General features: G+C 36.5%; 1 protein-coding gene across 3 annotated transcripts in view; it reads right to left on the reverse strand.

The window, feature by feature from the left end:
- The window catches only part of BRIP1 (BRCA1 interacting helicase 1), a 250,268-nt gene that overhangs the window by 20,132 nt on the left and 206,746 nt on the right, over positions 1–23,390 (reverse strand). For all 3 annotated transcript variants that reach the window (XM_007481765.2, XM_056816477.1, XM_056816478.1), the window contains 2 exons: positions 6,610–6,722; positions 2,988–3,070 (listed from right to left, as the gene is read on the reverse strand). In XM_007481765.2, coding sequence (XP_007481827.2) covers positions 2,988–3,070; positions 6,610–6,722 — 196 coding nt within the window. The remainder of the gene's footprint in view (positions 1–2,987; positions 3,071–6,609; positions 6,723–23,390) is intronic.

Raw genomic sequence — 23,390 nt, forward strand, 5'->3', positions numbered from 1 at the left:
AAAGTAAAAAAAAAATGATCTCAGAGGTTATATAAAATGTTGTAATTCAATTTTCCTTGTGATAAACTTAAATCATGAATTAAAATTTTAAGTTGATCTTATTTTAAATAAAGAAATGTGCAAAGCTAAATAAGAGTTTCCTTTCCATTTTTCTTTATAAAAAGAATTGCACTCAGGAGAAATTAATATTTCAGCTGCTGTTTCAATTCTAGCTTTTGGTAAGGAGAGCTTGTATAAAGCTCTTGTTTACTATTACAAATATAAAGGAATCTGAGCTCCATCTGCTGACGAGATACTGGCATTTAAAAGCTGTTTATCTGCCCTTAGCTCCCTATTTCTCAGATTGAAATTAAGTGGTTGCTTTTTAAACCACAGTGGGTAACAATCTAACATGAGAAATAAATTCAAATTTAATATTGATAAATTTTTGTGTCAATCTGATTATTAATTAGAAATACTATGACTACATTGTTGGTAGATTTATAAAACTGTCCATCCATAATGAAAAGTGATTTAGAATTATGCTTTAAAAAAAAAAAGGAAAAAACCTATGATTTGAATGTCCTTTGACCTAGAGATTCTGCTGCTAAGCATGTACCCCAAGAAGGTTAAACATAGAAATAAAGTAAGTTGCCACTGATTGGAGACTGGTTAATGAAATTGTAGTACATGAAAGTCATGAATTATTATTGCACTGTGAGAAGCAATGAAGATGATGCATTCAGATAAGGTTAAGACTTATCTGAAGTGATACATAGCGAAGTAAGCTGAATCAGAAAAATATAACTATGACAATATAAGCAAAAAGACCAATAAAATTAAATTGAAAGCTGTGCAATAATGATCATACTTGGGCCCATGGAAGAATTGAGAAAAGGCACTTCCATCTCTTCCCTTCAGAGGTGAGGCCCAGAATTAAGGGGATGGGACATCCTACATATATTATTAAATGAGGTTAATGTGGTGACTGACTTTGTTAAACTTCTTTCTTTTCCCTTTTTCTTTCTAAAAATTTTTGTTATAAGGAAACATTTTCCAGGGGGTAGGGATTATATCTGGGATTATACTATAAATTTATCATATTTGGAAAGGGTTATAATTGGGAATGAATGATCTGAAAAAAGGAAGCAAAAATTTTAAAACATTTTTTATAATTCTAAGTACGAAATAATTTCAAAACTTGGTATCTTGATAATATAAAATGAGTCTAAAGTGAAAATTTAAGTTTCAATGGTAATAAAAAAAAAGGCAAAACAAATCTTTCCCTCAGCATTTCCTTAAACTCAAGTTGTATCTTCTCAGCATTAACTTGAACAAGATTTTATTGGTGATACATTGGGAAGATGAATTTAATCACTGCTGATATGTACTAAGATAAAAACATGAGTTATCTGCTTTTTCAATGCTCCAAAAAAACCACTTGTCTTCCATTTAATCATCCCCTGCCTCCTGGACAAATATTGCACCTTAAAAATGTTTTTTGCTAGACCTCACTTAATCAGAAGCCACATTCTCACCAATTTTAGCATCTAGAACATACTCCAAATCTCATAAAGGAGCACAAATTTTTGAGCAGACAAAACATGTCATAGTCGGTGACCATGTACTTTCTCCAAAGGCCCCTTTGATCACCACTTGTTTTATATAACATTTTAACAGATCCTTTTGTCTGTTTCCTGACCCATAAGATTAGGCAAATTAGGAGAAGGTGCTAAAAGCAGACACACTACCAACAGTGAGTGGTGGAACTATCAGTTTGACAATATAGACACATATATAAAAACTACAAAAATCATAGCAGCCTGGGGTCATCCAGCCAACACCTCTTGGTCACCTCAAAGGGGGGGGGCCTGTAATTGATGTTTCTAATTGTGGTAGGAGCTGTGCTTGTTTTGTGATACTGGGGACAGGGGTAGGGGAGGAGCTACTGGAGCTGCAGCCCTCAGTCTGTTTCTTCCCAGACTTTTCCTTTTCTCCTCGTCCATCTTACTGCTCTTCTGCTTTAGAAGCCCTGACCGATGACCTGCATCCAGGGCATAACCTTTGGTTGGTCATTTAATTCAAGAGGTACTCAAGAGGCTTTTTAACTTCTTAACATATGAGAGGCCCAGCCCAGGGAGGAATCATTACGGAGGTTATTCCTGAGCTCCAGCTGTCTGAGAGGACCTTCCTCCTGACCTGGTGACTGTAGACTAAGGAAAAAAGCAATTTTATATCCTTTTTAATGAAAAGGCATATGCTTTTAATTGTTTGTGGTTACCAATACTTAAAAAAACCAAACTCTTTCCTTCTGTCTTAGAATCAATACTGTGTATTGGGTCCAAGAAAGAGGAGCAGTAATAGCTTGGCAATAGGGTTAAGTGACTTGCCCAATGTCATACAACCAGGAAGTATCTGAAGTCAAATTTAAACCCAGGACCTCCTTTCTCTATGCCTGACTCAATCTAGTGAGCCACCTAGCTGCCCTATTCATTATATTTTAACTGAGTTTAAATTGCTAGACTGAACCTAGCTTAGGCCTAATCCACAATAATAATCATGACCCATAGTCATTAAAGAAGAGGTTAAATTATGTTTAGTATAATGTGTTTAGGAAGGCAGCAAAGTATTTTATTTATATGAAAAATAATTTCATAAAAATATGTAAAATAGGAAAAGTTGTGTTACTTAAAGGGGCAAGCCTCAGTTATCAGGAAAATTCACCAATTCGGGACCTGTAAATTGCCTGTGAGTTTATCAAATCTCAGATCCTGAAAAGCTCTAGAGAACTAATCTGATTTTAGTTATGGTGACAATTTGTTAGTAGTCTTTTCACAAAGATTTCTTCAGAAACAGATGCTGCTTAAAAGACTGGATTTTTCAAACAAAATATTCATTATTATTATATTTGATCTTGGAGTTCCCACCTCAGGAAATGTTTTTTAAAATGGATACCACTAAATAACAAAGATTATTCATTCCATTATATTGTCAAATGAGGATCTTACCAGATATATATCGATCTGGGTTGCTCCTGAAGCGATCATCAACTAAAATGAGAGCTCCCCAATCATTTTTGTGCCGAATACACCTATAGGAAAACAGTGAAAAAGAAAATATTTAAGTTAAATTATGTGACAGGACTCCTAAATTCAAATCTTGCTGTGGACACTTAATAGTGGTGTGATCTGGCCAAGCCATTTAACCTTGTTTGCCTCAGTTTCTATCTGTAAAATGAGTTGGAGGAAGAAATGACAAACCACTCCACTATCTTTGCCAAGAAAACCCCACAAAAAGGGATGACAGAGTTGAACATGACTGAAACAACTAAACAACAACAAATGTGATGAAAAATTTTAGTTGAATATCTAGAAAGATGGAGATAGTCCAAACGTGTCAGTTAAACATCCCTGTAATGGAAATGGGCTATTAGAAGAGGAATGTAAAAATTACCCAGAAAAAATAGTTATATAGATAAATCAGATATATCTTATTTTAAAAAAAACAACCAAAAAAGCTCTCATTCTACCAATTCCTGATTTTAAGAGGCTTAAGTGAAATAGTTTCTTTACATGCAACAAGAGAATGAAATTAATGGATTTTTTCTTTTTATCAAAAATATACTCCTTAATTCCACAGTCTTTAAAAATCTACACATATATGTCTGTTCTTTTAAACAATGTCTCTGCTGAAATGAAGCTTAACCTGACTATCTGTGAGTCGAAAATGGATCATAAGATTATGGGTTCCTAGGTCTAGAGCTGGAAGAGATGGCAGAGACCCCTATTCCAACTTCCAAATTAACAGAAGAGGAAACTGAGATCTGGAGAGGCCAAGCTGTCTAGCCAGAATGCTGTGAAAAACTGAAATTCTTGGTTTAGGCAGAATGAAGATGATTAGCCTAAGAGTTATCATGCAGTACAATGGAGGTATTCAAGAAGAGGCTAGATCATTTTTATTGGGGATTTGGTAGATGAGATTCCTATTTAGGGAAAGGTCAAAGTGATTGAACCAGAAATCCATGAGTCTTTCCTTAACTAGAGTTCTTTACTTTGGATAATTTTAATGTTTTATATTTATTCTGTATGTTCCTTTTTTCCCCCCATCAATCACTACCAGAATATAAAATGAAAAATGTTTGTTGTTGTTAAACTTTCATTTTGGGGTTTCCTTGGGAAAGATATTGAAGTGATTTGCTATGTCTTTCTCCAGCTCACTTGATGATGAGGAAACTGAGGCAAACAGGGTTAAGTGACTTGCCCAGAGTCATCCAGCTAGTGTCTGAAGTCAGATTCAACTCAGGAAGATAAGTCTTCCTGACTCCCATCCCAGAACTCAGTTGTACCAAACTTTGCCAGCCAGCAAGATTAAAAATGTTTTTCATAATTTCTAAACATTAACAGCGTTCAAAAATCAAATATTAGACTCTAATAGAAAAATGGAATTTACACATTTTATGTTGAGTGAAATTTTGAATGTTCCAGGATAAGACTAATCTAAAGGAATTTTATGATTTAATGTTGATTAATCCTATAAGCACTAAAAATCCTTTTTTCTTTTTGACTCTTCTTAAAAGATTAAGATAAAATATACTAGCATAATTTCCTGCCTTAAAAAGTACTGCACACTGAACATTAATTGATCTTTCTTTTCTGATGATTCAGCATTTTGCTAAACCCAAGGTTTCAAGGTTATGCACAAGAACATCAGTTCTCATTATGTAACACTAATTCTACAAATACTGATGGTGTAGAAGATTGGATTGCATCTTAACTGATCCCAAGACATATTTCAGAAAATACTTTTTTATATGTGCATACATTTATTATATTTTTAAGATATATTTTCCATTTTATGTATTTATTTATAAATATTTTTATTCCCCCCCCCAATTACAAGTAAAAACTATTTTTTTTAAAACCCTTACCTTCTATCTTAGAATTAATACTGTGTATTGGTTCCAAGGCAGAAGAATGGTAAGGACTGGGCAATAGGGGTTAAATGAATTGCCCAGAGTCACATAGCTAGAAAGTATCTGAGGTTAGATTTGAACCCAGGACTTCCCATCTCTAGGCCTGGCTCTCAATCCACTGAGTCACCTGGCTGCCTCATCAAAACTATTTATAACATTCATTAAAAAAATTTTTTTTGTTTCAAATTCTCTTTCTCCCTCCCATTCTTTCTCTTCTCCCTCCCTCCCTCCTGAAAAAAAAAAAAGATTTTTAGTATATTTTAAAAAAAGAAATAGCTTACATCCTTTTAGGTGTAATTTTTAAAAACTGTGTAACTGCTCAATGTTGTAGAGCATATAATATTACCACTTTTATTTCAAAATAATTATTTAATCAACAGGTTTTTTTTTTCCCCATTCACCCTAAGATTTTCCCTGGCTACTTTTCCTTTCTCCTTACTACTTGCTACCCTCTTGTGGTTTTTCTATACAATCCTACCTCTAGCTTCCTTCTCTACCAGCTACTTTTCATCCTCTCTCCATAGTCATCACCTGTGACCTAATATTCCCTGCTTGCTCTCACCAACCAGCGTACTTCCTAGAGATCCACTGAATGTTGTTTAAACTTTCTCCTCAAATGATACATGTTAAGAGTCTTCCTATTACTATCAAGGGAAATACCATCCACCTAATGACCCAGAATCTGAACCATGCTGTCATCCTCATTCCATACTTGTTCTCGTTCCATATAACCAATATGGTGCCAAGTCTTGTTTCTGCCTTCCCAACGTATTTCAAATATGTCTCCTTTTCTCTAGTCTCTTATCCACCATCCTCATTACCTCACCCCTAGACTATTCAACACCAACCAAGCCTGTTGGCTGGTCTTTCCCTCAAATCTCTCCCCACTTCCAGGTCATTGCCTACTTTCCTGGTAAAGTGATTTTCCTAGACACATCTCTTCATGTCACTTGCCATTTTCTCTGATTCAAATTCTAGTGAGTCCTTGTTAAGTCCAAAATTAAATTTAAAATTTTCTATTTAAAGCCTAACAGAAATTGGCTTGTTTCTACCTGTCTGGTCTTCTTATACTTTGTTCTTTTCCATGCACTCTTATGATCCTGTGACTTTGTGGTGCAAAATTTTACCTAACAGCTCATCTCCAAGCACCATAGATTTTCACTGGTTCTCCCCTATTCCTTGAATTCCCTCCTGCATCTCTTGCCTTTCTTCAAGACTCAGTTCCATATTACCCTCTGCAAAAAGCCTTTTTTTTGATCCCCTTCTCATTTCCCACCATTCCTGTCAGTGGTAATGCCTTTTTTTGCTGAGTTTAACTTTCATTAACAATGCATGTATCCTATATGCTTTACATGTTGCTTTTCCCATTAGAATGTGCATTCCTGGAGGGGAAAGACTACGAGTCCTGCTTCTCTTCTATGGAGACCAGCAGAGATGTAGTGTTTAATGAATGTTTGTTGACTGACTAACTGGGTTTTTTCCAGTAATGTCAGTTCTCCAAAACTTTTACATTGTATAAAACATATTCATTGGGTTCTGGGACATTAAGGTTTTATTGGACTTATTATAAGCTGCAGAGCGATAAGATTAGTCTTCAAAATAGTTTCAGTGACAGTTAGCTCATCATTATATATTTTAAATTCCATTATCCTACTTACCTGCCAAGTGCCTGGTTCAGGGCCCTATAGGCTTGAATTTCATACCACTGGCGCCCAGGTAAAAGACCTCTTAGTTTTGAATGCTGGTCATTATATTTTCTCTTTAATTCAACCTAAAGGCAAGATGTTATATGTTGTTATTATTACTTTGTTGTTGTTTTTAAAAAGGCTAAAAGAGATAAATAAACCAGTTAGTCTTTAAATTATGTACATATAATTTTCATCTCTCAGGGTTTTATTATGGGCATGTATCTCATAATTTAGGTCCAGCCAGCCATCTTTTTTTAAATCAGTTATCAATGTCAGTCAGTGAAAAGTAATATCCTAAAACAATGCATGATGTCTCAAAGGAATCTAAAGGCTGCCAGTTCATCTGCCCTAAAATATACCAGCCTCTTAAAAATGAGCTTTATAGTTTCTTTGTAACAAATACACCATTTTAAGAGATATTTTTTGTTTTAAATATACATATTTTTGCCTCTCTAAAGAGATTATGTTCTCTAAGCAGTCAAAAACATCTTATTCTCTTTGCTGTTATCATAGAATATCTTCTTGCATGGATAGGTGCTCAGTTTGTTGGATTGCATTCTAATTATAAAATTGTGACTGGCAGAACCTTAAAAAAAATAACCCTTACCTTCCATCTTAGAATCAATACTGGGCATTGGTTCTAAGGCAGAAGAGTGGTAAGGGCTAGGCAATGGGGGTCAAGTGATTTTCTCAGGGTCACATAGCTGGGAAGTGTCTGAGGTCAGATTTGAATCCAGCACCTTCCATCTCTGGGCCTGGCTCTCAATCCACTGAGCCATCTAGCTGCTCCCTGGCAGTACTTTTAAAATAAAAAAATCACCTATCCTTTCAAGAATTCTGATATAAGCAAATTAAAGGGGCCCTTAAAATAGGGAATATTTGTTTTCTAAGAATATTATCTCTAATTATTATTCCCTTCAGTTGTAGCTAAAAACAGTGACAAAACTATGCTTTCTGAACATTGAAGGGGTTTTCCTTAATTTTAAATAAGAATAGCATGGAAGATTTTCTCCACAAATTTACTGAACTTTGGTTACAATCTAGTGGTAGTAGTAACAACAGTGATGGGGTGGAGTTAAGATGGCAGAGTAGAGGCAGAGAAAGTTCATATCTCTGAAAACCCTGCCTTACTGATTACAAACTAAATGCTCCTAGGGGACTGAAAATCAAATCTAACAACAGGACAGAGTCAAGGAACCCTCCTGCTAGACTTAACTTAAAAGGTACACCTCCCTCCCCAAGCCTAAATTCAGACTCGGGTTTAAGGGGAAGTAACAAGGAAGGTCCCAGGACCCCTGCCCTACCTAGAGTGCTGAGCCTCCAGCGGTACTGGAACCTCTGGGTGAGGAAGAGTGCTGGTCTGGAGAGAGTATCTTGTGAGTAAAGCTGTGCCAGGCTCAGAGCATTGAACACAGGCGGTAGGGAAGCAGTTGAAGAAGAAGCACAGAGTGGGCAGCCTAGCTGCAGCAGCGGAGACACTCCATATTGCCCCCCCTTCCCAAGGTTTTGGCCTCTGGGCACAGTCAGATCTGCAACTCAGCTAGTCTTAATCTCATCAAAGCCTTCAGAGGGCCAGGAAGCTCAAGTTCCAACACCCCTCTCCCATAGACTGCCCTGAGAGATTTTCTGACTAAGCTCCAAGGGTGAAGGCTGACAAAAAAGCCCCAAACTAAAGATCCAACACAAAATGAGAGGAGCAAAAGTGCAGGCAACAACAGGGAGTAAAGAAGGACTAAATATGAGCAAACAACAGAAAAGGAAAAAGAAATTACAATTGACAGCTTCTATCCAGGCAATGAACAAAGGGCAAATGGAACAGAGAAGGATGAAGAACGCAGAGCAAAAAAATAGAAAACTCCAGCAAACTGGATACAGGCTTTGTAAGAACTCAAAACACAATTAAGAAAAGTTGAAGACAACTGGGAAAAGAACTTAAAAAGCAAGACAAGTCATCTGGAAACAGAAAACAGTGTCTTGAAATCCAAAATTAATCGGCTTGAAAATAAGGCAAAGGAGATGAAAGATCAGAAGGAGAAGGATGACCAAAAAGCCAGGGATGAAATCTAGTCTTTAAAACCAAAATAAAACAATTAGAAGCAAGTGACTTCACAAGGCAGCAGGACACTATAAAACAAAATCAAAAGAATGAAAAAATTGAGGAAAATATAAAGCACCTCATTCACAAAACAAAAGATTTAGAAAATTGTTCCAGGAGAGTAACAACAATGACAATAGGCCAATGGCACCTGGAAATTTGTGATTCATGCCCTGAGTCTGCTTAAAAAGTAAATGGAACTATCCTCATGGTTTCATTAGTTCAGGGAATTAGGCTTGAACAACAGTTTATTGACATAACTTCCCTGTCATCTAAGGTATAAAAACTCAGCACCTGAGTATTCAGAACTTGAGCTTGCTGGATTCCCCACTGCTGTGAAAGTCAACACACCCTTCAGACTGGATGTTCCTCTGTGGAGGGAGCAGCACAGAGAAGGAGAGAAAGGGGGTGGTGTACAAATGAGCCTGTTCTGAATTCTTGCTCAGTATCCTTTGCATGCTATTGCTGAGTAAACTTCCTTTGCTAAATGTTATATGGGCTCCAAGTATCTAGTTAAAATTACTAGACTGGTCTGAGTCAGGAATGGCTCTGAACACTTGACATAGCTGCCAGGAATGGAGAAAGAATGATATGAAGGTCTCAGGTGGGACCAGCCCTAAAGGTCAAGCCAGGAGATCATTCACTTCTGGGGTTTACTGCCCCCAAAAGGGGAAGATAATGTTAAAGGAAAATGAAACTAAATAATTAGACTCTTATTATCCCAAGAAAATAGAAGCTGGATTTCTTACAAGGCATAAGATGTTATGAAACTTTTTCTTTCAATTTTTATTGGCTACAGAAGATGAGTTCTAAGCTGCCCTGACCTTCAACAAGACCAACAAGATGCCAATTATAAGCCTCCATAACAAATATCTGCTTGGTCTGTAAACATTGTGGGGTCACTGTGGCACCCAGGCAGACTGAACCCAGATGAAAAATCAACCACATTTTAGAGAGATGTGTTTTTCCACACTAGAATAACAAGGCAATCTAATAAGAAAAAGGCAAAGAATGCAACGGCAATAAATCATTGGTAATATATACACTGAATGCTTTGAGGGAAGGAGAAGTGATTTAAACAAAGACACTATGAAATTCAAGCAGAATTGGTTTCACTACTGGGAGGAAAAGTAATACCTGGTCAGAACATATGGCATACTGCATATTTGAAATGGACTTGGGCATTGTCTAAATATTGTGCAGCACTCTACTTCAAATTTCATTTCAACAAGCACATACTATGTGCCAAGTACTGTGATTCTTCCAGAAAGGTACAACTTTCAGCTACCAAGAAATTTGTGTTAGAAGGTTTTGTGGACTATGCAACATACAAAACCATAGTCATAAAGAAATAAAGAATTGTGGCTTTTCCACCCGAGTTATAATCCATACCATTTAAACTGATGAAAAATTCTATATACAATAAAAAACCTCTTTAATATAGTATTGACTTTATTGTTAGTAGTAGGTTCAGGAAGTCATACTCTTAAGATTCCCTTATTGGCTCTGTAGGAGTGATCAATAATTTAATTTGGAGTTACATATTATATTTGGAAAGTTATCAAATATAATGTTTAAATTACAAATTAAAATAATTTCATGGAATAAATTCATTCTATTTTTACATGTTATCCAGACAATATAGTGCTGAATTCTAGGTGAAAGTTACAGGATAGGTTACCATGACTATTTTCCTTACATAAATAAAATAGCAAGGCTAGTTTTTTAGATATAAGACACAACAACAAACACAAATATTATTAATTCATACTCAAATTTACCTAATAATCAAAATTAGTAATTTAAGGAGTTAATCTATTTATTACTCTCAAACTTTTTTTTCTATTTTTGAGTGGATCAAACCCAAGTGACAAAATATGCAACGTAAGGGTGTTCATTTAAACTCTATGCAATGGAATTTGCTTTAAATGAACCACACAAAGATGTATTAAAGATGTATTCAAAAACTGACTCTAATGAGCAAGGTGCTCATGGATCAGACTTATGAATATATTTTTGATGTTTCACATGATTGATTTCTGGGTCCTTGAATTGAATTGGGGCTCAAACTTTGTGGAACTCAAACTTCTCCCCTTGTCTTCAGTCTGGAAGGCTGGCATGCAATTTCTATAGCTTCTTTGAAATGTCAAAGACATTCATTCAGCATTTGTATAAGAGGGTGCCAAGATTATAGAGGAAGTAGGACTTCCAATTGAGCTTCTGGTCTGGGAACCATTTAGGCCAAGGTGTTGGGTCCTTTCTTTTGTCTTGTTGTTGATTGCCAATATGATGCTAATGTTTCTGTCATACCACCTATCTGACTGACAATCCCACATCCCCCATTCTTTGAAATCTCAATAAAATTCAGTTCACCTGTCTAACTCCAGAGACACTTTCTCACCATCATCATCAGAGGAGCTGACAGGCTGGACATGATGCTGAAGAATCCTGTGTCTGTGTCTATTTTCTCTCTTCATGTCCTTTCTACCTTAATCTTTAACCCTTCCACCCATATTCCCTCAGGCCCCAGTTTTCCCTTTCAGGTGCTCAACCCACACAAGAATATCTTGTACCTGCAGGACTACAAAAGAGGTATTAAATAGTTCCCAATGTTCTATCAATGGGCAAGTGAATTAAAATGTAAGCTACCTTGCCTACAAAAGACTTACAGTCTAGCTAGTGAGATTTTTTAAAAAAGTGAATCAATGAGCTAAATAGCGAGGAAAACTAAATTCATTACCAGTCAACAAAACACATATATACTCATGTATTTTTTTCTTTTTAAAATTTGTTTGTTTGTTACATGAAAATGCCCAGTTAACTCTCTCCCCTCCCCCCTCCTCTCCACTGAAGAAAGCATAATTTGACCAAAAGAGATCTATGCATATAAAACTGTCTTACTTATTTCTCTTTACTGGTTCTTTCTCTGGAGGTGGACAGACACAAGTCATTCTTCAAACTATTTTTGTTGCAGTATATAATGTTCTCTTGGGTTCTGCTTGTTTCACTCTTCATAATTTCATGTAGGTCTTTTCATATTTTTAAAACATTAACCTGCTTGTCACTTCTCATGACATAGTAGTATTCCATCACAATCATATGCTACAACTTTTTAAAGCTATTCCTCAATTGATGAGCATCTTTTCAATTTCCAGTTCTTTGCCACCACAAAGAGATGCTACAAATATTTTAGAACATATAGGTCCTTTTCCTTTTTTCCTAATCACCTTAGGAAATAAACCTAAAAGTGGTATCACTGGGCCAAAAGGTATAAAGTTTCAAAACTCTTAAGCATAATTCCAGATTGTTCTCCAAAATGGTTGTATCAGTTCACAGTTCCACCAACAGTGTATTAGTTCCCATTTTTCCACATCCTCTCCAACATTTGTCATTTTGCCCTATTGTCTTTTTTTGCCAATATAATAGGTATAAGATATCTCAGAGTTGCTTTGATTTGCATTTCTCTAATCAAATAATTTAGGGCATTTTTTCAAATGGTTATATGAAGTTTGATTTCTTCATCCAAAAAAAGCTTGTTCATATCTCTTGACCAATTTTTTATCAAATGGGGGATGGCTCATATTCTTATATATGACAAGATTTTCTATATATTTTAGATAGGAGAACCTATCTAAGAAACTGCCTATAAATCTCCCCCCCCCCAAAAAAAACTTGCTGTTTTCCTTCTAATCTTGGCTACATTGGTTTTATTTGTACAAAAACTTCTCAATTTAATATATTCAAAATTATCCATTTTACATTTCACAATGCTTTCTATCACTTATTTATTCATAAATCCTTTTCCTATCCATAAATCTAGTTGGTAATAAGTTCTTGTTCTTTTAATTTTCTTATATCTTCCTTTATGCCTAAGATCCATTTTGATTTTATCTTTTTCTGGGAAATGGGAAATAGTGTAAAATATTGTCTATATTTGCCTTTTAGTTTTCCCAACAATTTTTATCAAGTAATGAATTCTTATTACAAAAACTTGGATCATTACTTTTTTTTGGGGGGGGGGGGTTAAACACACGATCTTTTACAACTATTTGCTGAATATCTATTCTGTTCCCTGGTCTTCTTTTCTATTTCTTAACCAGTGCCAGATAGTTTTGATAACTACTACTTCATAATATAGTTCAAAATCTGGTACTGCTAAACCACCTTTCTTTATTTTTTCCTCCCATTAATTCTTTTGATATTCTTAACCTTTTGTTTTTCTAAACAAATATTATTTTTTCTAGTTCCATAAAATAAATTTTTCGTAATTTCTTTGGGATGAATAAGTAGATTAGTCCATGTAAGATTGACATGTTAATTATATTGTCTCTGCCCACACATGCACAATGAATATTTTGCCAATTATTTTAATCTGACTTTATTTGTATAAAAAACTTTTATAATCATGTTTTGGGTTTTGTTCAGACAGACATACTCTTGGATATTTTATTCTATTTATGGTTATTTTAAGTGAATTTTCTCTTATCTCTTCTTTCGAGTCATTGCTGTCATACAAAAGAATATTCTGAGTGGTAATAAGACTTGTTCTTGACGTATCATGAATAATAGAAGTTCTATTAAGTCATTGTCAGAAAAGCTTATAACTAGATATGCGGAAAGTGACAAATGGCACACAAAATATTATCATATGTTATATTACTAATAAGGTGCTAAGTTTTGGTGAAATAAACAAAGAACATATCTTGATATCTCTCACAAAGTTAGCTTTCAGGAATAAAAGGAAGTTCTTAATAAATGTTTGTTGTATTAGAGTGAATCCAAGAGAAGTGATTGTATGGCTAAGTGGACTAAGTCATAGCAAAGTGGTGCATAGAGTGCTGAACCTGAAATCAAGCAGACCTGAGTTCAAATTTCACCTCACCCACTTACGAGCTGTGTATCCTTAGGCAAGTCACTTATTTTCCATCTAACTCAATTTCTTCTTCATCTGTGTTTAGATAGAATTCATTCCTCAAGGCTTGTCCAACCCAGTTTATCTTACCCAGCATCCCATTTGCATGCTTATACTGTGTGAATGGACATGAAAGCATGTGCATGGGGGGAAGAGGATAAAAGTTTTGGTATGGCACCGCCCCCTCTCTCTACTTCCCTAAACAAGGAGGGAGAAGCTACTCAAGTGGTCAGTTAGGTTAGAAAATTAGGCTTCATACTTCTATCCTTTTTTATTTTTCAAGTGATTATCAATAAACTTTATGGAAAATAATACTTGGAGTTATTGATATTGATTTAAATTTAACATCTATAAAAAGACAATAATAGCATCTATTTCATAGGGCTGTTGTGAGAATCAGTACTTTAAACTTTAAAAGCTTAAAAAAACTTTAAAACATTTCTGAGTGCTAGTTGTTATTATTATTATATACAGGAAGGTCAAAGAAAGAATATATTAAATCCAGGGCAAGTCAGTGAATAATAGTGTGCCTTAATTTACGTATTTGCAAAATGGAAAGAATTATTATTCCTAAAAATAAGTGTTGGAATGGTTGCAAAAGTATAATAATTAGAGTTTCCAATTTCCATATGCCATGTAAAATATTAATTAACAACAAATGACAACTCATTTTATATACACAAGCAACTTCTGAATAACATAATGATGGCTGCCTAAAGATACAGGCTTCAGTTTCTTGGTTCTTGTTGAGAGTCTCTTTTTAGTTATGGTCAGCTCTTTAAGAACTTTCCTTGTTTATCACACTAGATCATCCCAGAAAATAGGAACAATTACAGATGCAGAGAACTGCTTCCTTGAAAAAATTTTCCAGTTTTGATATACATGTCAACGTTCTTTGGTATAGTATTAACCTTTTTGAACTGACAACCAAAAGAACATGCTTCAAGAAAGAAAACAGAGGCTCCTAACTGCTTCTGACAGGTAACTTTCAACTTGAATTTGGGTAAGAAATTTTATATTATGTTCTTATGCCCTTTAAAATTTACCAATACCAATTCTGTCAAATTTACCAATTCAAATTTTGCAGAAAATGAATTTACCTTGATTTCACAAATCTAATATTTGTTTAGTCATAAAGTCAACTGTTCAATGAAGAAACATATTCCCTTAAGTGCTATAGGGGAGCATCCATGCAATACTATGCAAATGCTTAATGATACAGTACTTTAGAAAACAAGAACTCTTATACATAAATATAGCAGCAAAAACTATGAGGAAGTTGTAATAGCTTAAGGGTTTTCAAAGTGTCCTGCCACTCTGATGGGCTAGGTATAACACTACTCTAACAATCATTCTGATAGCAGTTACTGCTTAAAGTATTATATATCAGTTGCTGGAACAAATAAGGGAATATACATTTTTCCAGTCTTTCCTTTTACATTAGACAATAATCTCCTGCCTCCTGATTAACTATATTCTGTTTCTTAAGCATTTTCAAATACCTTTTGTAAATCAAACTTGTCTAAACCTCATCTTGGAATGGAGTGAACTCTGTTTGGGTTTTCAAAGGCTATGCTAGTAGGGCATATGCTCTAGCAAGTCCAATGAATCTAGGAAAGCTTTAGGGGCCAGGCTGGTGACAGAGTAGCCTAGCTAAGGTGAGAGAGGTTCATCATCACCAGGCTGGCCAAGAAATGATTATTTTTATTTTTTGACTAAAGAAATTCATGAAGATTTATCTTCTCTTCAAAAAGAAATCTTTTTAAAGTGGTTAATATATACAATTTTGTATTATTATAAAATTAATAGAATAATTTAAAATAAAACATTATAAAAATCTAGTTATTCTTGGGTGTCCTGGTTCCCTTTGAGGTACCTGACAAGTTAAAGAGAAGCTTCATCATTAGACTACATGAGGGGAAAGGCCAGTGCATCTTCTTTGAATGGAAACAGAATCCATTTCATTGTCTAACTATGCTATATCAGGCATCAAAATCCACGCCCAATTCAAAATGGCATGCAGCATATGTGAAAAAGCCAGTTTCTCCTGCTAGCAAATCTTTTAAATGTGCAGTAAACCATAGGCTATAAGGGATTAGTTTAAATGTCAGAAGACAGCCTTTTACTTTTACCTGCTCATCCTTAAAAATATATTTTTAGCTATCAGGCATGCTTTCCAGACAAATACCTTTAGTAGGCAGAAGCAGAAGGCCCATGGCAAGCTCTGCCATCTTGTAGCTGTCAGAGAGATTAGACTTTGATCTGTCTGGGAGGTCACAGTCACATTCATATTAGCTACATAGTCTAATAACATCATACCTGTTAACCACTGTTTCTTTTAATGCTTAATGAGACAGACATTCTCTACCATGAGAAGTTAACTGTGAATGTTTTTTCTAAGTTCTGACAGAAGTAAACACCATAAACTTTACCTGCCTGCAGTTTAGAAAGATGACCTTTTAGAAAAATTAACATTACATTTCAAATATACTTTATAAGTCCTGTCCAAAATAAAGGGTTATTTCTAATTATAACTCTACAGAAGGGGTTTAACCCTGAAATTAAATGACCAAGTGAGGATTTCTGAAAGGGTGTTAGAGCAAGAAGGGAAGAATGAGAATTAGGTGATGCATTCTTTCACAAAACAGTTTTTCTTCTGATGACCAGGGTTGGATGTTGATGAAAGATGAAAAGCAAACTGAATTTGGTAGTCTCTAGATGGCAGCAAAAATGTGTCCACATCAAATGTCCACATGATTGAGATGAGCAGAGGTAAAGCCCCTGAGAATGGCAAAAGTCGGGCAAGTCAGAGTAGGCAGTAGTTACAGAATTATGTAAGAGATAGCAAAACTGAGGGCAAAGCTGTCAAGATAGAAATTAAGGGATTTCTGGTTCTATGTAAATAGTAGAAAGAATGCCAAATCTGAAGTCAAAAGGATCTTGATTCAAGGTCTACTGCTGGGATATATTATCAATGGGATTTGAGGCAAGTCAACCCTCTCTAGGCCTCAGTTTCTTCTTCAGTAAAAAGAGGGGGATGGGTAAGATGGTCTTTCAAGTCCCTTCAAGCTACAAATTTATGAATTGTGAGGCATAATTCAGCCAGTAATATTGCTCAGATCATATAAAAAATCTTTTGAACCTAAGCTTTATCGTCTGTAGAATGAGAACAATCAGAATCAAGACTACAGCTGTGATGGATAAAATGAGAGAAATAACTCTAATGGGCTGCGATGGATATAATGTCAACAAATTTCACTCACATCACAATTCCTACACTGGACTTTTTCAACTTGGTTCCAATCAACAGTTTTATGCCCAATAGTAGCTGTATACAAGAAGCAGTCTTTTATATATTTAATTAATAGCTTTGAAAGAAAAACAAATGGTGTGACAAATACAAGCTGAACTATAAATCCCTCACTTCATTTTATGAGCCACCTCGTCATGAAAGACAATAGATTTTGCCCTCATTCATACAAATATGCAGTATGATTTCAGTAATAAATGCCTTCCTGTAAAGCTGCCACATAAGCCATATAATGCTATCATTCTTTAATCATAAGCAAGACTTTAAGACAAGAGCACAATGTTCCAAATAGGACAAAAAAATCAGTTAAACCTACCAATTAAAAGTATTAAGAAAACTTTGCTTCAGTAAAAATAAACACATTGTCTAGCAGACACTCATGAAGAACAGTTTTATCTTTCGCCAAAGTACAGGCCTGAAACCCAAACATTTATAGCAACCTCAAACTGGAAGACAGAAAACGTGCATTAGGAGCATTTACTGCTCCATATCACCATAGTGTAAACACATTTATCAGTGCAACTATCACAATATAAATTCCAATGGTTAGAGGCATAACTCAGTACAAGAGCATATATGTGGAATAATTTAAATAGATAAAAAGAATATGACTGGTTTTATTTCATCTGGCATATCTTCAAGATTTCTCAGGCACCACTTTAACTAAATACAGTACAATATTTTGTTAAAATGGAAAGAAAAAAACCCTTGGGTTTCTGCCAAGAGTTAACAAGCCAGGTTCCCTTTTAAATAAAAAAGCACTTCAGGAACGGTTTTTCAATTGTTACTTACTTTCTCTGTTAGATTAAGTCTTGACTTATGATACTATGCCCCGACTATTGCAGCAGAGTATTGTGGGCCAAGGAGTGACATTACTACACAGCTCATGTGTACAGAGGTTACTTTGCTGCTTTGGATGAGAAACAGCCTTTGCTAGAAAAACTAGCAAAATAAACTTTATTCTGTATCTCTTGGGGAAGGGGGGAAGGGAGGGAGGGAGGAGAGAGAGAGAGAGAGAGAGAGAGAGAGAGAGAGAGAGAGAGAGAGAGAGAGAGAGAGAGAGAGAGAGAGAGAGAGAGAGAGAGAGAGAGAGAGAGAGAGAGAGAGAGAGAGAGAGAGGGAGAGAGAGGGAGGGAGGGAGGGAGAAAGGGAGAGAGAGGGAGGGAGGGAGAAAGGGAGGGAGGGAGGGAGGAAGGAAGGGAGGGAGGGAGGGAGGAAGGAAGGAAGGGAGGAAGGAAGGAAGGAAGGAAGGAAGGAAGGAAGGAAGGAAGGAAAGAAGGAAGGAAGGAAGGAAGGAAGGAAGGAAGGAAGGAAGGAAGGAAGGAAGGAAGGAAGGAAGGAAGGAAGGAAGGAAGGGAGGGAGGGAGGGAGGGAGGGAGGGAGGGAGGGAGGGAGGGAGGGAGGGAGGGAGGGAGGGAGGAAGGAAGGAAGGAAGGAAGGAAGGAAGGAAGGAAGGAAGGAAGGAAGGAAGGAAGGAAGGAAGGAAGGAAGGAAGGAAGGAAGGAAGGAAGGAAGGAAGGAAGAGTTCAAGGACTTTCAAAAGAGGCATCTCCATTTCTAAACATGGTCAATCCCAACTAATATGCAATTATAATAATTTGGAAAATAGCTGTTACTCAATATTATTTACTTGTTTCCAAGAAATCAAAAGCTTCAGAATAAATGCTTTATTTATATAGCACTGTGGTTTCAAAGCACTTCATATACATCAGCTCATTTCATAAGGGAGTGAAAAAAATTAAAATGTGAAAGAAAATCACATTAAGATGTTTTTAAGAGCAAAAGATCCAATAGAACTGAACATTACAAATCAAAAGAAGAAACAGGTGATGGGAAGTTGATACTCTAAAACATGAATAAAACAGTTTTTAGCAATGTTTACTCTGCAAAGTATCAAATAGAAAGCACATGAAAACATACTGTGGAAATTTAATCAGATTATCCAGAATGAAACAGAGACAATCTAGATGAACTTTCTATGTTCCTACAACTTAATCTTCAAAAACATGTTGGTAATCATACTATATAAATTCCATGGAAGCTGGCTGGTCTTCAGAACATCTCTCACATTTGTTCTCTTCTTTCTATTCACAAAGCCACCAGCCTAGTTCAGGTCCTAATTAACTCTTATCATGAATATTCAAATCTCATTGAGCTCACTAATTATATATACATATGTATATATATATATAATTACATATTCAAATATTGATTCAGCTAGGTGGTGCAGTGGATAGAGCACTGGGTCTGGAGTCAGAAAGACTCCTCTTCCTGAGTTCAAATTTGGCCTCAGGTACTTACTAGTTGTATGATCCTGTGCAAGTCACTTAACCCTACTGTCTTCAGTTTTCTCATATTTAAAATGAGCTGGAGAAGGAAACAGCAAACCACTCCAGTATTTTTGCCAAGAAAAACCCAAATAGGATCATAAAGAGTCAGACATGACTAAAAAAGCTCTACTGAACAACAAATTCTTATAACTGCAGTATGATTTCAATAATAAATGCCTTTCTGTAAAGCTGTAGGTAGGCAGTATAATGCTATCATTTTAAAATCATAAACAAGACCATAAGACAAGAATTTCTGTAATATTAAGACAATAAAATAAGTCATTTAAAATATTAATTCATCTATATCTTATTCTTTTGAATTTCTAGTTGGCCTTCCTGTCTCCAATACCTCCCCACATGGCTGCCAAACTGTTATTCCTAAAGTAGAGCTCTGACCATGTCACCCCATCGCTTAAGAAGTTTCAGTTACTATGTATTTCTTCTAGGATAAAATACAAACTTTTCTGTCTGGTATTTAAAGCTCTCTGCAATGTGGTTTCAACCTACTTTCCAGACTTATTTCACATTACTCCTGCTTAAAGACTCTTAAATTTTATCCCAAATGAACTACCTTCTATATTCTACACAAAACATTGTTTCTTTTACCTTTCCATAGTTTTTCTACTCTTGTCCAGAATGCTCTCCCTCCTCACTTTGACTCCTTAGAATTTCAAGCTCTATTTGAGGGTCAGCTCAAGTGCCATCTCCTACACAAGACTTTTCCTAATTTTCCCAGTCATTAGTAATTCACTTTCCTCCCAAAATTACTCCATATTTTCTTTGTACATATTTTGCACTTACTAATCTGTGGGCAGCTAGGTGGCACAGTGGTATGTATAGTGCTTCACTTTCAGAGTTCAAACCTGCCTAAGAAATGTACCAGCTGTGTGATTCTGGGCAAATCATTTAACCCTGTTTGCCTCAGTTTTCCTCATCTGTAAAATGAGCTGGAGAAGAAAATGGCCAACCAATCCATTATCTTTGTCAAGAAGACCCCAAATGAGGTCACAAACACAACAACCACAATCTGTGTTTATATTGTGTCCTCTAGTAAAATGAAAGCCCCTTGAGGGCAGGAACCATTTTAACTTTAATAGCAAATACTTAGTACTCACTGAATTTTGGTAGTGGTAATTTCCCCTCTAAGTTTTCTGAATCCAACCCATCCTTAGTCAATGGCAGTAGCTATTTAGAGGTCAGCCACAGACCTTGATATCCTCCCAGATTGAACTCTGTATTTAAAGAATTAAGATTGTGTGGAGTGGAATTTTCTGGGGGAGCTTACACCCCTAGAAATTACTCTAATGAGCAGACAGGAGACTTAGATAGATGCTTGCAGAGGAAATCAACCTTTATTTAGGAAGGTGGAGAGGATGGGAGCACTGCCAGACTGGTCTCTCAGCAATAGTGTCCATAGGTGTACAAATGAATTCAGAATTAGTAGGAAATTAATACATTGTACCTTGAGTTACCTGTGTGTGACATAATGTCTGAATATGTTATATTCTTTTTATCTTGTCATAACCTCAGGTTTCTCAGCTCTCTTTGAATCATGGGAGTATTTCTCAAATTAACACTTTCTCAGTTTTGGTCATAATTCAGGATGTGCAAGGTCATAGCCAGTCTTTCTAGATAGGGGGACTAACTCCCATGGGAGATGCTCATACTGTATCTTCTAGGCTCCATGGCCTCCTCACTGAACTCTTTGTACTGTAATTTTCCATGGAACTTCATTTTCTTAACCCTTGAAATGCTGACTGCAAGTCAATTGAGAATTATTTTTTTTAAAAAAAGGAAAAGTGTTTGTCTGCTTTTAAAGGAGTACTAATAATCAGAAGGGACTTGGATGGGGGAATGGTCTATTCACTTCAGGAAGAGGATGTCTCTACTGTTTGTTATGTAGAGATAGGATTCTTTTCTCTCTCCTCTGAAGGGCCTAGTTGAGCTAATCTATACAGGAGAGTTACAAGAATAATTGATCAGAAATTTTCACTACTACTATTAATCCTAATGCTAACCATAATTATGAATAATGCACTACTAATTACTAATTTTTACTCCATACAAGGTGTAGACCTATAGACCTAAAGGAGGCCAACTAGTTAGGGCAGCTCATAATATGGCTAGTACAAAGATAAAACCTTTTTTGAAAGAGTTTTTTGCCATGCAGATTGATACGGGACACTGAACAATTTTTAGGAAATCTGTTTCAATGTATTTCAAGGAGTGGTTGCTATTTATACAATACTGACTGTCTATATGCCAGAAGGCAATCTATTTGAAGCCTGACTTTTTGTAGGTGACTTGCATACAGTGATCTTCTATTTATTGAGCAATAATAGGTTCATATCACAAAAAGGTCAGGATTTAGTGAAGTTTTTCAAAATTCTTTTTATCTTAGTACTATTTGTATCCATTAGATTATGATCTCCTTAAAGGTAAGGATTGTCCTTTGTTCTTTTTGCACCCCAGTACTTAGCAAACGTGTACTGACTACTTAGTGAGTGACTCCTATATTGATAACTCTACATTCTTGGCATGTGTATTCTAAGTATACTTGCCTTCAGAACTATTAGTGTTCTGATCAGTTCTTTGTAGTAGTGGTTACCTCTTAATTTGTTAACTCCTAAGGTTTTTGTTTTGCTTTTAAAGAATAAGTGCTGTTGTGGTCCAGGTCTGACTCGGATCACTCTTATAGTTCAAGCTAAAGACTAGAACAAAATAGGATACTTCTAGACCACTTCATGGTTAACAAAAGGAAGTTCATTTAGCAGCAGGCTGACAAGAATACTCAGCAAGCATACACTATCAATTCATTTAGGCACAGCCTTCCTACTTTGGGGTTGTCCATATGGGTATGCTAGTCAGAAGCCTGAAAGAGGAACTCTTGACTCCTGGTGCTCTGGTTTTTGTACTTGAACCACCAGGAAGCCAAATCAGGACTCTGGCTCCCCTGAGCCATCTAAGTCTCAAGGATGGTTTCACTATCTTTTAAAGAAAAAAACTAGGCATAGGATATAGATTTGGGATACTTATTGCTCCTTCCACAGAGACATATAAATTTGAGTTAGAAAAATAAAATTATCGACTTCCGGTTAAGATGGCGGCTTAGAGAAAGCTGAAGTTCAGATCTCCGGAAAACCCTTCCCGACCGATCTCAAACTAGAAGCTCCTAAGGCGCCGAAATTCAAAACGATCAACAGCACAGACCCTGGGAACCCTCCTCCTGGACCTGGACCCGGTTCAAAAGGTACGGCTCCCCTTAAAAGCCAGAACCCGAGATCCCTCGGACCTCAGGGGTAGGAGCGCAGAGTCCAAGGCTCCCGGAAGCGGCAGCCGCGCCGGGCTCAGAGAGCAGGGTCTGAGGAACAACAACCCTCAGGGTCTTCTACCCAAGTCCCAGTCCGGGTGAAAGTTACTGCCTGGGGCTTCCGCTGCAAAGAGCCGGTCGGTCAAAGAGCCGGTCGATCCGGGTGAAAGTTACTGCCTGGGGCCTCCGCTGCAGAGAGCTGGTCAAAACAACAGCAACCCTCAGGGCGGGCAAGACAGCCTCACGGGCTGGATCCTGCTATCCAAGTCTCAGTGAAAGTCTGTGCTCTCGGAGCTTGGGGAAGCGGCAGCCCATCCCCCCGCAGGCCGACGAAACAGCCTCACGGCCAGGGATTCTGAAGGCAACTTCCGGAAATCGAGCCAGGAGGAGAGTGTGGCCTCGTGGTCCGACCCTTCCATTCCAGTTCCAGTGAGGCATATTCAGTTTAACCCAGGGAACGCTCATAGAACCAACATCTGCCCAGGATTAAAGCCTCTGATCACCAGACAAAGACAAGAAAAGCCAATCCTCCACGTTCAGAGATGACAAATTCCACAGAAGCACAGAAGCCCCAAAATACCAAGAAAAATAAGAAGAAAGGGGCGACTCTGGACACATTCTATGGAGCCAAAATACAAAATACAGAGCAGATAGAAGAAGATATACAAGAAAATTCTCCAAAATCTTCCAAAGGAAATAGAAACTCTCCACAAACCCATGAAGAATTTGAATCAGAAAGGACCAAAAAGATGGAAGCCCTCTGGGAGGAAAAGTGGGAAATGATGCAAAAGAAA

This window comes from Monodelphis domestica, chromosome 2, assembly GCF_027887165.1.
Source record: "Monodelphis domestica isolate mMonDom1 chromosome 2, mMonDom1.pri, whole genome shotgun sequence".
Lineage (NCBI taxonomy): Eukaryota > Metazoa > Chordata > Mammalia > Didelphimorphia > Didelphidae > Monodelphis > Monodelphis domestica.